The 14,040-nt window shown below is 44.3% G+C and overlaps 1 protein-coding gene across 1 annotated transcript in view; it reads left to right on the top strand.

Moving 5' to 3' along the window:
* The first annotated feature begins 12,303 nt into the window (after positions 1 to 12,303).
* The window catches only part of LOC130916184 (plakophilin-3-like), a 53,326-nt gene continuing 51,589 nt past the window's right edge, over positions 12,304 to 14,040 (top strand). The window contains exon 1 of the mRNA XM_057836694.1: positions 12,304 to 12,420. Within this exon, the coding sequence (XP_057692677.1) occupies positions 12,418 to 12,420 (3 nt within the window). The 5' untranslated portion in view covers positions 12,304 to 12,417. The remainder of the gene's footprint in view (positions 12,421 to 14,040) is intronic.

The following is a 14,040-nucleotide window of genomic DNA, read 5'->3' as shown; positions in this document are numbered from 1 at the left end:
TGTACGGTGTGATTTGGCTGGACTCCGTTTTTCCCATCTGGCAAGCCTGCTCGCATCACCACTAGGAGGCGGATTGATAAAGGATTTTTTTTTTTTTTTTTTAACAATTAAAAGTGCAACATTCCAAACCCAACTAACTTGTATTTCTGGCATGGACACACCCAGTCACTTGAAGCGCTCATTCTCCAAACCAAAAGGTAAGCTTGGGACTGTAAACTAGAGTGGAAACACAAAAATGTTGTCTAAAGAGCCTTCCCCACTCAAGTGAGAAACGCTGCCATTGACAGTGATAGACGTCCGAACCACTTTCACTGGGAGGGGCTGGCAGTAATCATTCAAAGTTCAAATGGGTCGGACATCTACCGCTGTCAATGGTGCTGAAGCATGATCCTATCATCCTTCACTGCATGTGGCACGAAGCCTCCATTGTGTGCAACCAACCGCCACATGTGTGAGCAGCACAAACAATGACATCACTTCCAGACTTTTTTTTAGTACCTATTCAACTTGATCATGTTTAACCATCATTCTGATCTCTACAACTTTATTGTCAGCGTTTAACCTGACTTGATATTTTTACTGTTATTAATCGTCAGAGTCAAAACAATATAATGATCACAGTGATCATCAGCGGTCGCAGATGCTTCTAATACAAAATATGTTAATTTGAGGAAATTCTAATATTGAATTTAAAAAAAATGGAATTTGCTTTCAGGAACATATTTTCTTAATTCAAATGTTCATTTAACAAAACTAGATTTTCATATGTTTCCCTAAAACATAGGCTTCAATAAAACTGCACATTCAGGTGTTGTGGCAGTAAAGAAAAAAAAAAGTTTGATCATTCTGTCCTGTTAAATATATGATTTTATACTTGTCGTCACTGTTGATCCTCATTGTGTTCTTCCGGAAAATGATTTGGCAGAGGGTTGTGAAAGGATCACTACCACTTTTAATATTTGCAAACTGAAAGCAGTTGCCTGGCGACCAGAGCAGACTTCAGATTGTTAGGGGTGTGTGCCAAGAGAAATGCTCCCAACTTACCCAAGCGCTCCTCCTTAAAAAACAAGTTTGCACCAATAAATAATACGACCTATGAGGGCATTGGCAAGTTTTGTAGAGCTCACTAACAGTGTTTTTTTTTTTTTTTTCAGGTATAGTACATATATGGTGGTGGTGTAAAACTTAAAATTTCAGCTAATCAATAAGCTTTTTGTGCATTTACATATTGCAGACGTATGGATGCCTATTTGCTTGTATTTGCTTACATGATGTCAATAGGGAAGTGAGCAAACGGTAAACAATGCTGCCTGTGATCCTGTACCCAATTGTTCAATAGTCTTGTATGGTGACCATCATTCTCCCAAAAACTAGAATTCTGTTTTTGCACGAAGCTTTGGATTTCATTTGCTTTTTGTAACACTTCCCCCAGAACTATCCTTAAGTAGATCTCGTGTTTTATTATTGGTAGTGTTGCACCAATACTGATCATAGGGGCCCAGATCTGGCACTAAAATGAAGGCATCGATATCAACGAGCACCAAGAAATAATGCACCCATGTTGTACAAAATGTAATCTTTAGGGATCCACGGATAGAAGAGTTGAAGTTCTTAAAAGATAAATGTTACTATGAGTTAAAATAATTTGATTGAATAAAGTGATTTTGATTCGATATTGAAACCCCTCTTGATGTTTTCGTTTTTATACAATTTGTAAAACTAGTTTAACTAGTAGGTCGCCATTGTTGTTGACGTCGCAGGGCGGTGACGTCACATGGTTACGCTGCCGGGCTTCCAGATTATGACTCATAAACATGTCACCTGTTCAACCCTTTCAATTTGAACCCGAGAGGAACATTAATGAGCATGACAGCACTGTCGATATTTTACAAAAAAAGCAGCAAAGGCAAAATGAACAGGAGAGACGGGACGAGAGTATGACAAAACGGTGTTCTGCCAAGCTGTGCTACACCAGCAAAATGTCCTACAAGAGGCGAATTTGACAACCAAAGTACTACCATGCGCTTTCAGCTTGTTTTGTTTATGCCTTTAAAAATACTCAAACGTAGTAATATCAAATAAGGGTGGTTTAAATCAGGGGTCCCCATAGACCAGGCCGCGGACCGGTACCGGTTCGTGGTGCATTTACCGCGAAGAAATAATAAATAATTTATTAACAACTGCATACTGGCCGATTGACTTTGGCCTGTGCCGCTTAACACACCAATATCCCTGTTTACTCTAGATATACAACTAGAGGATAGGAGGTTGTCATAGAAATGCATTGATTGGACTGCTAGCAGTACATCTTGTTTTGTATATCTATGTGCGCTTGGCCTCGATAATAACGTATGATGTAGGTCGTCACCCATCACATTTGTTCCCGGAAATAATAAGCCCCACACTAGAATGACTGAAAAACAGACGTCTTTGGACAGATTTTTATACGGGGAAAAGGGCACCTGACGAGCCAGAATATGAACCTACAAACTCGAAGAAAACAAAATCTATGCTACTTCCTAGTCGCTAAAGACCCACGAACTGCGAAGGAGTGGATTCGTGACCCGTATGTGAATAAACCGAGTGATTCGAGCATGTCTGTGCAACAGGGATATCAGCTTATAGAGATCACAAATCACAGCGACCTTAAACGTACATTTGAGACAACAACTCGACCGAGGTTCTGGATTAAAGTCATTTCGGAATATCCTGACATTGCTAGGAGGGCACTGAAAACTGCTACAATTTTCCGACATCGTATCTTTGTGAAGCAGGCTTCTCTCACTCTCCCATCTTGTCTCAACGAAACAAGCTCAGGCCTCCCACTGAATTAGCTGGTGAGTTGTATTTTCCCTGCACTTAACACGACGGGGCTAAAAATAAATGTTATTTTATATTTGCTGTAGTTTTCTGCCGCACATTGCCGGTGTTCTGACAAATCTGGCATGCGCGGAACGTTAATAATGACCGCGAATGCAGCGATTCCAAAGTACACACTACAAACTTTCTTTAAATAAAAGAATATTACTTTACGTTTGCCATGTTAGCTGCACACAACAACTGCACGCAGCTCTCTCACTTAACGACTTCGCCGTGTCGTTAAGCATTAACTAACGCCATTTTCGTGTTGCACATGTATGTTTATGATGTACTGTAAATAGGTTTTTTAGCACCGTTAAATAACATTGAGAGTCCAACTGAATGTAAAACAGGGCTTTTTTCACCGCCACAAAAGCTTTGAGAGCAACATTTTATAAGGGTGCAAAATTTGACAGAACACCGGTCCGTGAAAAAAAGACCCAAATCACACAGCTCCGTGGTGCAAAAAAGGTTGGGGATCCCTGGTTTAAATACAGTATGCTACGTGACTAATGTGGTCATCAGATAAACAATCTGCTTTAAAGCTACCACAAGAAAACACAATGCTTAAAACTATGAAAGGGAAACACATGCAAAAAGTATTTGTCAGGAATGAACGGGCAGGCAGGCAGGTTGTTATGGACCCAAATGCAGGGAAAACGAAAAAGGCAGCGAGGCAGGTGGCAGAGAACTCAAAAGGGCTTTAATGATAACTAACAAAAGGCACAAAGTACAAAACAAAGGCTGTGGTGATCAAAAAACTATCAACAAATAACTTAGGTCACTAACAAAGGCTGAATATCAAAAACTTACTGAGACGAACACGAGGGCTAGGACTGGACTTCAACTTTGACGCAGGCACAGACATTGACATAGACATAGACAATGACGCAGCAAGGAGTGAACAGAAAATGGGAGCATATATACACAAGCAGACAAGGGATAACGAGACAAGGAACAGCTGGGTAACACAGGTGGATGCAGATTGCCGAATACACTGGGAAAACACACAGGTGAGAGTAATGGGTAATCACAGGACAAGTCACACAAGGAGAAACCAAACACAAAACCTAACAGTACCCCCCCCTCAAGGGACGGATCCCAGACGTCCCGAGGAAACAAAAAGTCAGAAGGTTGCTCGGAGGAGGGAGCAACACCAGCCCGTCACGGCCAGTCAGGCGGGCGTCCAGGACGCCAGACGTGGGCCGATCGCACGGGTCGATCGGGAGGGCGCCCGGGGCGCCAGACATTGGGCGACCGCACAGGCAGATCAGGCGGGCGTCCCCGACGAGGTAGTGCTCGGTTGTCCATACCGCCACGTTTTGGCAGGAAACGGGGAGCAGCATCATCGGGGCGAGGGTCCGGAACAGAGTCGGAGTCGGGCGGACCAGGAACTGAGGCGTCGTCGGAGTCGGGCGGACCAGGCACTGAGGCGTCGTCGGAGTCGGGCGGACCAGGCACTGAGGCGTCGTCGGAGTCGGGCGGACCAGGCACTGAGGCGTCGTCGGAGTCGGGCGGACCAGGCACTGAGGCGTCGTCGTCGTCGTCGCAGGAGACTGCTGGCGGAACAGCAGCGGAGTCGTCGCAGGAGACTGCTGGCGGAACAGCAGCGGAGTCGTCGCAGGAGACTGCTGGCGGAACAGCAGCGGAGTCGTCGCAGGAGACTGCTGGCGGAACAGCAGCGGCGGCGTCGCAGGAGACTGCTGGCGGAACAGCAGCGGCGGCGTCGCAGGAGACTGCTGGCGGAACAGCAGCGGCGGCGTCGCAGGAGACTGCTGGCGGAACAGCAGCGGCGGCGTCGCAGGAGACTGCTGGCGGAACAGCAGCGGCGGCGGCGCAGGAGACTGCTGGCGGAACAGCAGCGGCGGCGGCGCAGGAGACTGCTGGCGGAACAGCAGCGGCGGCGGCGCAGGAGACTGCTGGCGGAACAGCAGCGGCGGCGGCGCAGGAGACTGCTGGCGGAACAGCAGCGGCGGCGTCGCAGGAGACTGCTGGCGGAACAGCAGCGGCGTCGCAGGAGACTGCTGGCGGAACAGCAGCGGCGTCGCAGGAGACTGCTGGCGGAACAGCAGCGGCGTCGCAGGAGACTGCTGGCGGAACAGCAGCGGCGTCGCAGGAGACTGCTGGCGGAACAGCAGCGGAGTCGCAGGAGTCTGCTGGCGGAACAGCAGCGGAGTCGCAGGAGTCTGCTGGCGGAACAGCAGCGGAGTCGCAGGAGTCTGCTGGCGGAACAGCAGCGGAGTCGTCGGGCACTGGAACGAAGGTCAGACGGCGAGGCGCCGGGACAGGGACTAGGCGACGAGGCGCCGGGACGGGCACCTCGGGCAGCTTGGACGTTGGCGCGGGCACTAGACTGCGTGGAGTCGGCGCGGGCACTGGAACGGAGGCCAGACGGCGAGGTGCCGGGACAGGGAGTAGGTGACGAGGCGCCGGGACGGGCACCTCGGGCAGCTTGGACTTTGGCGCGGGCACTGGACTGCGTGGAATCAGCGCAGGCACTGGAACGGAGGCCAGACGGCGAGGTGCCGGGACAAGGACTAGGCGACGAGGCGCCGGGACGGGCACCTCGGGCAGCTTGGGCGCCGGGACGGGCACTGGACTGCGGGGAGCCGGCGCGGGGGGAACTGGACTGCGTGGAGCCGGCGCGGGAGGAACTTGACTGCGTGGAGCCGGCGCGGGAGGAACTTGACTGCGTGGAGCCGGCGCGGGAGGAACTTGACTGCGTGGAGCCGGCGCGGGAGGAACTTGACTGCGTGGAGCCGGCGCGGGAGGAACTTGACTGCGTGGAGCCGGCGCGGGAGGAACTTGACTGCGTGGAGCCGGCGCGGGAGGAACTTGACTGCGTGGAGCCGGCGCGGGAGGAACTTGACTGCGTGGAGCCGGCGCGGGAGGAACTTGACTGCGTGGAGCCGGCGCGGGAGGAACTTGACTGCGTGGAGCCGGCGCGGGAGGAACTTGACTGCGTGGAGCCGGCGCGGGAGGAACTTGACTGCGTGGAGCCGGCGCGGGAGGAACTTGACTGCGTGGAGCCGGCGCGGGAGGAACTTGACTGCGGGGAGCCGGCGCGGGAGGAACTTGACTGCGGGGAGCCGGCGTTGGCGGAACTTGACTGCGGGGAGCCGGCGTTGGCGGAACTTGACTGCGGGGAGCCGGCGTTGGCGGAACTTGACTGCGGGGAGCCGGCGTTGGCGGAACTTGACTGCGGGGAGCCGGCGTTGGCGGAACTTGACTGCGGGGAGCCGGCGTTGGCGGAACTTGACTGCGGGGAGCCGGCGTTGGCGGAACTTGACTGCGGGGAGCCGGCGTTGGCGGAACTTGACTGCGGGGAGCCGGCGCGGGAGCTTCGGGAACCCACGACGTCAGCACCGCCGCCCGCCGTCGGCGTTGACGGCCACGCCGAGGCTTTTGCTGAGGGCCTTCAGGTGGCAGGGGCGGCAGAATAGCCCCATTAGGCCGCAGTGAGCCTGGGCGTCCCCGCAGACCACCCCGGGGGGGTCCCCGATAGATGGCCCACCGGGATCCCAGGTAGGAGTCTTTGGCCAAGATTTCAGAACGGGATATAAAGTGCGACGGGTGGAAAGAAAAATTACCAGGGGAAACGGAGGGCGTGAAATCAAAATCCAGGTCGGAGTCGGAATCAGAATGGAAATCATATGAATCGTGATCTTCAAAATCAGAAAAATCTGAATCTAAAAAAACGTGGCGAGGCAGAATATAATCAGGGGAACATGCGGATGGTCGTCGGCGTGTACGCCGGTGCTGGATTTTTCCCGCTGGGTCCACTAGTGGCTGCGTCATTCTGTCAGGAATGAACGGGCAGGCAGGCAGGTTGTTATGGACCCAAATGCAGGGAAAACGAAAAAGGCAGCGAGGCAGGTGGCAGAGAACTCAAAAGGGCTTTAATGATAACTAACAAAAGGCACAAAGTACAAAACAAAGGCTGTGGTGATCAAAAAACTATCAACAAATAACTTAGGTCACTAACAAAGGCTGAATATCAAAAACTTACTGAGACGAACACGAGGGCTAGGACTGGACTTCAACTTTGACGCAGGCACAGACATTGACATAGACATAGACAATGACGCAGCAAGGAGTGAACAGAAAATGGGAGCATATATACACAAGCAGACAAGGGATAACGAGACAAGGAACAGCTGGGTAACACAGGTGGATGCAGATTGCCGAATACACTGGGAAAACACACAGGTGAGAGTAATGGGTAATCACAGGACAAGTCACACAAGGAGAAACCAAACACAAAACCTAACAGTATTTTGAAGCAATGAAAAGCCAATGAAAGATTCAATAAAAACAAAGAGTAAGTACTTGCCGCTTTTAACTGATGTGTGCATGTGTTGGACGTCTCGCCGCGTAGAAGGAATTGCAGAAGACTGGTAGTGTTCATCTAGTGAGTTACAAACTACGTCATCACCCTGAGCGTCCATTACGCACTTAAAACACGGTGCCCTCCATAGGTCAAAACATGTACTAAATATTATAGATTTTTAAATCAATGGCAATACAGTGGTATATCTACACACAAAGTTAATTCGTTCCGGGACCTTGTTTGTAAGTCAAAATGGTTGTATGTCGAGCAGGATTTTTCCATAAGAATAAATTACAATTCGATTAATTCATTCCACAGCCCGAAAACATACACTAAATCCTTAATAAATACTGCATGTACTATTAAAAATGGCAATTACACATCGCAAAACAAATAAATTATTAATAAAAATCAGAAAAATAATATAATAATAATTCCTGTAATAATGTAACAAATCGGGTGCTAGTTTTAATATAAAATTTCTATAACTTGTACTAACATTTATCTCTTAAGAACTACAAGTCTTTCTATCCATGGATCGCTTTAACAGAATGTTAATGCCATCTTGTTGATTTATTGTTATAATAAACAAATACAATACTAATGTACAGTGTGTTGAATGTATATATCTGTCTTGTGTCTTATCTTTCCATTCCAACAATAATTTACAGAAAAATATGGCATATTTTAAAGATGGTTTGAATTGCGATTAATTACGATTAATTTTTAAGCTGTGATTAACTCGATTAAAAATGTTAATCGTTTGACAGCCTAATTAAGATATCAACATTGTTAGAAGCAGGGAAAACAGGAAACAGCAGTAGGCTAGGAAACTTATGTCCTCTGCTAGCATAAGTGATGAGCACACGAGCCCAGCATTTTGCCCTTTGAGAACATTTTAAGTCACGAGTTGTGGAGGCATTCGTTCATTTATTGTCACTCATACCAGGTACTGTTGTTGTTAAGCAGTGTCTAACCAAGCCCTGAAACCAAATATTTTATATTCAGGGGAGTATGCAGTAATTAAGTATTAAAAAGAAAAAACTATATACAAAATATTTTGTTTCTGTATTTAAAAAAAACATGGTATCGGTACAGTATCGGCATCAGCCAAAACCACGCAGCCGGGTAGTGGAATCGGCAAGTGTGTAGATTTGCATAGGGCAGGTACGGACACACCACTACCAACTTTTACCAACTTGTCCCCACCAACTTTTAAGCACCTTATTTGCATTATATAACGACTTCAGTTATATAGGTTATTTAGATTGTCTCTCCATATGTTGTAAGGATAGAATTGACCCTACCATTATTAAGTGAATTATTTTCATTATGTTCAGACATTTACCCTTCTCACTGCTGAGTGTGCCAGTCCAATTTTCCCCCTCAAACCCACTTTGGATTGGCTGATGACTTGACCCAAACACACACACACACACTCCATGCCGCCTCCTTCGAAAAGGAGGGATATTAGAAGGGCTTTTTTTTCGGCCAGCAGCAGCTGCATCCACTGTAAATATTGTAAAAAGACGTTAATGTAGTGGAGGTGGGAAACACACCACTAATTCTGCTACTGAAAGTCCTACCGGTATTAGCGTTAGCATAACATTAAACTGTGTGCTCCTGTATGTATTTTCCACCGTTAACGTTGATTAAACTGTGAGAAATGTAGAGAACCGAAGTCTATCCCTTTCTCCCCAATTTTCATTTTTATTTTATTTATATGGTTTTAAAGCAGCCCAAACGAGCTTTCATTTTTTTGTTGAGTTTGGCTGTGCTTGTGGACAAAAGCAGTAATGTTATACCTGAAGGAAGGCTGAATTTTTATTTATTTTTGGTATTCCCTGACTAAGTTTTTTCACTTATATTTAATTTATATATTTATATATTATATATATTTTGCATTCATTTCTCAACATTGCTGAGAAGTCTGAAGACAAATGTTATTTTTTTGCATTCCTGGATAGTTAAGAGATTATTAACAAGTTTGTGTTTATAGTGTATTTTAATATAATTGGAGTCATAGACTTATACATATATATACTTATATATTACGAAGTCTATGTTTGAGTTATGTTCAAATATTGAAAAATGTTCTAATTAAAGTTTTCAAACTGTTTCTTTAGTAGTTGTATTGAGTTCATTTTGTCTACACTTAATGATTAGTTGAATTTTTCTTTTATCACAGACAGTTGTTTTAGGTTGTTTTAATTATCAGACATGTTTCGGCAACTACTTCCGCAAAGTTTCTTTTGTAGTTTTTGAAACAAAGGTTTGAATGGAACGGTGTATCACCTGAACCAATACATGTGAAAGTTAGTATAAGTCAATACAGATGTATTTTGCACTGATCATTTAGGCCATCAATTAATTGGGTTCACATTTGTGAGAAATGTAGCCCTGGCTTCCATTCACCCAATCTGTTTGGTCTTATTAATATCCCGTCCTCAGCAAAAAGTGTTGTTATATCGTCCCAACTCATGTTGAGACCAAACCTACGCCCTTGTGAATCGGTATCTGGTGCCAAAATTCAGCATCGGCGCAACACTGATTATTTGTACTTCATGTTATACTGTACGTGTAGAGAATGACAGTAAAAAGGAGAAATGTTATGTGATAAATTATTGCAGCCTGGAATTCCTTCTCAGGGCTTTTCTTTTCTCTTAATGAGACTTCTCCGAATTTTTGACTCCCTAATGATAAGGAGCAACAAACAAACTTGATTTTTGACAGAGCAGTGCTGCTTATCAGAAAAGTTGCTCTGGCCAAGCTAGAAAGAAACCAGTTGTAGGTGTAGTTACGCAACAGAGAGGCGAAAATGTAGATCAGCTCGCAGGCAGACAAATTTTACAGAAATTGACACATACAAAAGATTTACATGCAATTTTGGGAAATTTCATTTTCTGCACAAACTAGTTCAGAGCTCACTTCCCATTTTCCCATCGCACTTTTTCAAGCATACGCTGCACTTTGATGAATGAACAATGCCTCCCCTCCCATTTCAAATGGATTGGAAATCTACAGCCGTCAATGGCTGCCACGAAGTTAAATCAGTGAATCAGCTTGCAAAACAAGGTCATGACTCTCACTCCAATCTCCGTCACCTATAGGGATGGGAATCGAAATCCGATTCCAATTCAGAACCGGTTCCGAGTGTTTCGAGGCCTCGACATCACAATGAAAAAGCCTTAACAATCCCTTTAACAATCCCTAAAGACGCATATTGCGTCGTGACGTGTCTTGTTGTCCAGACGCATCAAACTAGCATGGCGCCAAGAACCACTCGCTCCAAAGTTTGGCTACACTTCACCAGGAAAAAGGGTGAAAATGAAAGGTTACGATAGTTTAGCACGAGCGTTGCCGCCGTAAACATAACAATGACGTAGGTTCGAATGCTCGAAAGTGTGTCTTCACTTCACGAGGAAAAATTACAACAAAGCGACTTGCAGTCATTGCGAGATGGAAATAACTGCATCGGGAGGGAATAGACTACACTGTCCTCACCGAGACGCTAAGGCTCAGTCCTGGCTATACAGCTAGCTAAACTCCCAAATGACGATGCAGAAGACGTTGGTATAATTTGCTGACTTTATTCAACCATCACTTGACACTAAAAATAGAAATGAAACAAATCAATTTCATCCCCAATAACAAACAGGCTCGCAGCAACGTAAATCAGTGATGATTAGCTGCTAACACAGTCATAACAAACAGTTAGCATGCGTTCGCTAGCATTAGCACATCGTTTAAACCACTACACAACTGGATTTAAGTGTCCGATCGCGAGTGGAAACACACAACAACAACACAGAAGATGATGCATACAGGCATTGGCTCTGTGGATATTTTACAAACATTAACAAAGAACGTAGGCTCGTGGCAGTGTTTCCCTTTCTCACTAACTCGCTCACTGGCTTGGATGCGGCATTTCTTCTTCTTTGCGCTCTTCTTCGCGTGAGGAAGCGCAAGGGCGCCACCACTTGAGCGTGAAAGCGCCATAAAAACTAAAAGGCATGCATTTCAATATACTGGTAAATAAAAACAGGGGTCCCCAAGCTACGGCCCGCGGCTCCATAGTTGGTCCGGCCCCCTGAACAATGCCAGAGAGCATTTTGAATTTTTTTTTGTTTTTTTCTTCCTCAGTAGTGTTATTTATTTCCTGGCCTTTTTCAGTGAATAACTCAGAGAGGGTTATTTGGTTATTATCTATTTAATTAATAGTGCTATTATTATTTATTATTATTATATTATATTATTATTTTTATTTTATTTACTTTTGTTCCGTGAAGAATCCACAGAGGGTTATTTGATTGTGGCTTTCTGAAAAACAATAATTTTTTTCCATTTCGCACTCCTGCAATCGTCACACTTTTTCTGTTACAAACTGACCCCGGCCTCTCATCAGAGAAGGGAAAAGTTATTTGGCCCTCACAGGAAAAAGTTTGGGGACATTGCAAAAGGCAGAACAACGACCTATATGCCAAAATATACCAATATTTTTTATTTCTATTAGAAAAATGTTTCAGTAAAATGTTACACATTCTTGTGCATTTGCCACTTATTGCCACAGTAAACATTGAGGCTTTGGGCCTCTTTTGACATCGTTGTGAGTTTGTAAGGTTGTGACTTCTGATTAAACAAACTTGATGCCACTCAAAATGTTTGTTATTCTTTTTCCCGAAATTAGAATCGATAAAGAATCGAATCGTTAAGCAATATCGATAATGGAATCGGAATCGTAAAAATCGTATCAATTCCCATCCCTAGTCACCTATCAACCTAAAACACGCACTGGCTTGAGTAGCCTAAGTAAAAGTGATGAGATCAAGCTTGGTGAAATTCTGTCAGTCTCTAGGAGTTCAACAAATGCTGACATGCCACAAAATTACAACAATAAGCAAAATACTACAGTATAAATAAATGTACACTCTTCAGTGGAAAAGACTTCCCACATCTTGTCATATTGGTTTTGGCCTCACTTCTCCTTTGTGACACCCTGTACACTCCCCTGGTGGTGTTCCGTTTACACGCCCTGTTTTGCTGTCACTGGCTCCTCATTGACTCACCTAATGATTGGGGCCTGTCTTGAATTTACGTGAAACAAGATTTGAATTTTTTTTTTTTTTAAGGGCGGTGACAGTTCACATATACTACAGTTAATATTTTGGAAAGAAATTCTAGCACATCTGATTGCCTGCTTGGAAGAAAGAAGGTGCACAACATCCACAATGGTATGTCAGCCTATATGATCTTATTTTTGACTGAATGTTTTATTCTTAATTGCGTTAGTTATTCTTCTCAATTAACAATTTCACTGTGCTATTTAGACATATATTAAAAAGTACAAAACCTTTTTTTTCCATTCAAGAATCTCATTTATACACTTAACAGTTTAAACTCCAGAATGTGTTTTGTCGTTTAAAAAAAAAAAAAAAAAAAAAAAAGTCATTGAATTTGGAATATGAATGTACCAGGTAAATAAATATTTTAATCGTTATATTTAATTATTGTTGTTATAAAAATGTAAAAAAAAAAAATTTATATATTTTGATCATTTGATGTTTAGATATTTGGTTTATGGCATCGTCATTCATCTTTAAGTCAGTATGACTGTATTTTTGTATCATAGTGATAGTCCAAACAGTTGCACATGCATCCAAGCACAGACAACGTGCTTTGCTTGCTGTTAAGAACACTGACTCATTGTATCACACTCCAGATAAAAGTTGGGTGTGGAGTCGTCTAACAACTGCGCCACACCTTGTACCCGATTTCTATTCACACGTAGGGTCAAATCCAAACTTGCATGATTTACTGCATTGGCTTAGAATATACTGCATGTACATTAGGCCTGCACAATATATCGTTTGAACATCGCCATCGCAATGTGCGCATGTGCAATAGTCCTATCGCAGGACGTGCAATTGGTTCTTTTTTTTTTTTTTTTTTTTTTGCTTCATAAAAGCAGCACGTGTACAGAGACATGGCCTCCTAGATCCCTTTTATCAGAGCTGGGTAGAGTAGCTAAAAATTGTACTTAAAGGGTATTAAAACACTAAGGCGCTGTGAGATATCAATAGAACCGTTATGTGGCATAACGTAAGATAACAAATATTAATAAAGTTAACAAAAAAATAAATCGCATTCATGAGCAATTATCGAAAATAGATCGAAAATTACGGACATTTCCGAAAGTATTCCGGAAACAGCCGAGACGTCATAACAAGGAAACGAAAGGTCGAGGCAGGTGCAATCGTTGTTTATGGACGAGAGAGTTGCATTCGTGTTTTATCAAAAAATCGCTAAAATGGTTCAAACCTGTCAAGCTATGTGGTCTACAAATAGCCATTTGTCGCAATGTAGTACCCATGAGTTCCCGAACGCGAGAAAAAGAGCTGGACTACGCAGACAATGAGTAAAGTTCGTCCGTGCTAAGAGGGCTAATTTTGCAGACCCAGCCTCCGGCACGGTTTTGTGTGGTGCGCATTTTACACCTGAAAGCTATTCGAACTATGGACAAATGAAATCAGGTTTTGCTACGAAATTGCTGATGAAAGCAGCCACCAAACACGCGCAGCCACCTAAATGTCCCGAGAAATCAAGAAAAAAGACGACTGGCTCTGATGAGACCACCCCAGGCTAACCAAAGGAGTGGAGCAGCCAAGCTCGAAATGGCCAGAGTGAGTACTGTTTGATAATAAAAACATATCACGCATTGGATATAGGACTGGACACATGTATAAATTATTGCTCGTAAAATATATCGAACAAATCCTCGAATCCCATTCATATTTGTGTCTGTTGGCAGAGCGAAAACCTATGATAGCACAATAAATGATAATTATTCTATA

The sequence above is a fragment of the Corythoichthys intestinalis genome, chromosome 5 (genome assembly GCF_030265065.1).
Source record: "Corythoichthys intestinalis isolate RoL2023-P3 chromosome 5, ASM3026506v1, whole genome shotgun sequence".
Lineage (NCBI taxonomy): Eukaryota > Metazoa > Chordata > Actinopteri > Syngnathiformes > Syngnathidae > Corythoichthys > Corythoichthys intestinalis.
The sequence above is the reverse complement of the archived record's forward strand: the minus strand, read 5'-3'. Positions and strand labels throughout refer to the sequence as shown.